This window comes from Sapajus apella, unplaced genomic scaffold, assembly GCF_009761245.1.
Source record: "Sapajus apella isolate SASKATOON/1434 unplaced genomic scaffold, GSC_monkey_1.0 scaffold126, whole genome shotgun sequence".
In the NCBI taxonomy this organism is placed as follows: Eukaryota; Metazoa; Chordata; class Mammalia; order Primates; family Cebidae; genus Sapajus; species Sapajus apella.
Genome location: NW_022437066.1, coordinates 1,780,918 through 1,783,142, shown reverse-complemented (window position 1 = coordinate 1,783,142; position 2,225 = coordinate 1,780,918). Strand labels below are relative to the sequence as shown.

Here is a 2,225-nt window from a genome sequence, read left to right as displayed (position 1 = left end):
CCCCACTCCCACCCCTGACCCTAACCTGCCCCCCACTCCCACCCCTGGCCCTAACCTGCCCCCCACTCCCAACCCCCCATCCCTGCAGGAGGGAAGCTGCCAGACTTTCCAAATCCGAGGCTGACTTTTTAGGGGGCTCCTGACCTGAGTCTCCACAAATCTGACCATGCAGCCCCCCGAGGCTGCAGGGACAAGGGCGCAGACTCCAGGCCCAGGGACCAGGTCCCCTCTCTCAGCCCTGCAGGCCCTCCCTGTGTGCCCCTCCCTCCCAGGCCCTAGTGTTTCCACCACTCCTGCCGCCCTCTCCGGGGAGGGATCCTCATCTTGGCCCTGGCTCAGAAGCCCCTTCGGGACCCCAATTCCACCCCTTCAGGATCCCCAATCCCCCCTCCATGAACCCCAAGACCCACCCATCCACGACCCCCAATCCCACCCCTCCATGACCCCAATCCCCCCTTCATGACCCCCAATCCCCACCCCTCCATGACCCCAATCCCACCCCTTCAGGACCCTAACCCCACCCTGGGGCAGGCTGCATACCCCCGTCTGGCCACCCCCACAGCCTGATCCTGCCCTTTCTCCACCCTCCCAACGGCCTGGAGGCCTCCCCCGCTCTGGCAAAGCCGCTACTGACCTGAGCGTTCAGAGGCTGGAGAGGGGTTTGTCGTCTCTTGGGTCTTCCTCCTAAGTGCCAGCGCCAGGGCTTTGTGGAGACTGGAGGGGTCTGAGGCCCCCAGGGACGCACAGCTCCCCTGCCACCGCGCCTGGGCCCGGATCCTGTCTCTCAGCTGCTCCAGCCGAGGGTCACTCTTTCTGGGCTGCCGCCGGGGCCGCAACACCTGGGGCGGCCTCTCCTTCCAGGACACATGCTCCTTGTGGCCCCCTGAGGAGCCCGAGAGCCGGCCTGATGACACCGAGCTGTCCCCATCCCGGGCGTCCGGGCCTGCGGACCACACAGGCAGGCTGTGGGCCTTCCCCTGGGGGCCTGGCTCCTTGAGGTCATCAGACCCAACCATGTGGAGAGCTGCCCAGGGCGGGTCCGGCTGCCAGGAGGGCCTGGGCCACCTCAGGGCCGCCATGTCATCCTTGGCTGCAGGTGCACGGAACCTGGGAGGGAGCAGCAGACACGATGGTCAGGCTCACAGGTGCAGAGGTGCCCAGCAGAGCCGCTCGGACCGGCCCTACCTCCCCGGGCATCCCTGCGCCTGCAGACTGGAGGCAGAGAGGAGGGAGCAGCGTTCTCTCTCGGACCCTGACCACACCCCTCTGAGGCAGGTGATGGGATTGGCCCAATTTACAGATGGAGAAACTGAGTCTCAGAGAGACCAGGCCTCACGCCCAAAGGCAGCGCAGAGGCAGGTGCAGCACTCTGACCCCATACCCTTGTACCTTGCACAGAGCTGCTGCCTCCTGGGGCAGCCATGGAGTCTGGCCACAGTGCAGCCCCCGCCCGAGTCCACGCAGACGCTACCTGGGCTTGGCCCCAGCCTCCCAGTTGGCTGCTCTCCCGGGGGCCCCATGGGAGAAGGGGCCCTGCCTTGGGCTGTCCTCAGGGCCAGGCTGAGACGTGTCCCCCAGGTGGGTGGGCAGCGTTCCCACAACCAGGGTTGGCATGGCCGCAGGGCCGAGGGTGAGCAGGTGCAAGGCCAGCCCGACCCGCCCTACCCGGGGTGGCTCGTGCCTTCACATGGCGGCTGCCAGGCCTACAGCCCCGCCTACAGCCCTGCCCGGGGTGGGCTGGCCACTGCGTGGCTCCAGATGCCCGCCTGTGCCAGTCCCCTGGCCCACGATGGAAGCTGTCAGGTAGGTCATTGAAACTGGGCTGGCACGGTGGGCTGCCCGGCCCTGGGCTGCCACAGCTGGGGACTTCCAGATGAGTTGTCTCCTGGTGGGGCGGGGGAGAGTTCCGGCTGGCCCGTGACAGCATAATAACCTTGTCACTCAGCGACAGAGCCTGGGCCTTCAGCTCCTGCTGGGACTCTCAGTGGCCCCCACCCGGTCCTCCCAGGCCCAGAATGAGACAAAGGGAGGGACTGTGGCCGGGCTGCGCCTGTGGGCTCAGTGTTGGGCAGTGTTCGGGTTGGCGGGGGTGGGGCCAAACCCCAGGTCAGGGTCAGGCTTCATTCAATCCCAGGCACAGAGGTCCCGGCAGCTACGGAGCCCCGCCCAGACATCCCAACAGATGCACATCAGCCGCTGTCTCTTGGTTCCATGGGGCCGGGCAG

General features: G+C 66.9%; 1 protein-coding gene across 1 annotated transcript in view; it reads right to left on the bottom strand.

Annotated features, from left to right (window-relative positions):
- The window catches only part of CCDC187 (coiled-coil domain containing 187), a 23,201-nt gene extending 21,587 nt beyond the window's left edge, over window positions 1-1,614 (bottom strand). Inside the window, exons 1-2 of the mRNA XM_032261869.1 lie at window positions 1,472-1,614; window positions 635-1,107 (exon numbers count right to left, since the gene is read on the bottom strand). Of these exons, the coding sequence (XP_032117760.1) occupies window positions 635-1,107; window positions 1,472-1,614 (616 nt within the window). The remainder of the gene's footprint in view (window positions 1-634; window positions 1,108-1,471) is intronic.
- Between the last annotated feature and the right edge of the window lie 611 nt (window positions 1,615-2,225).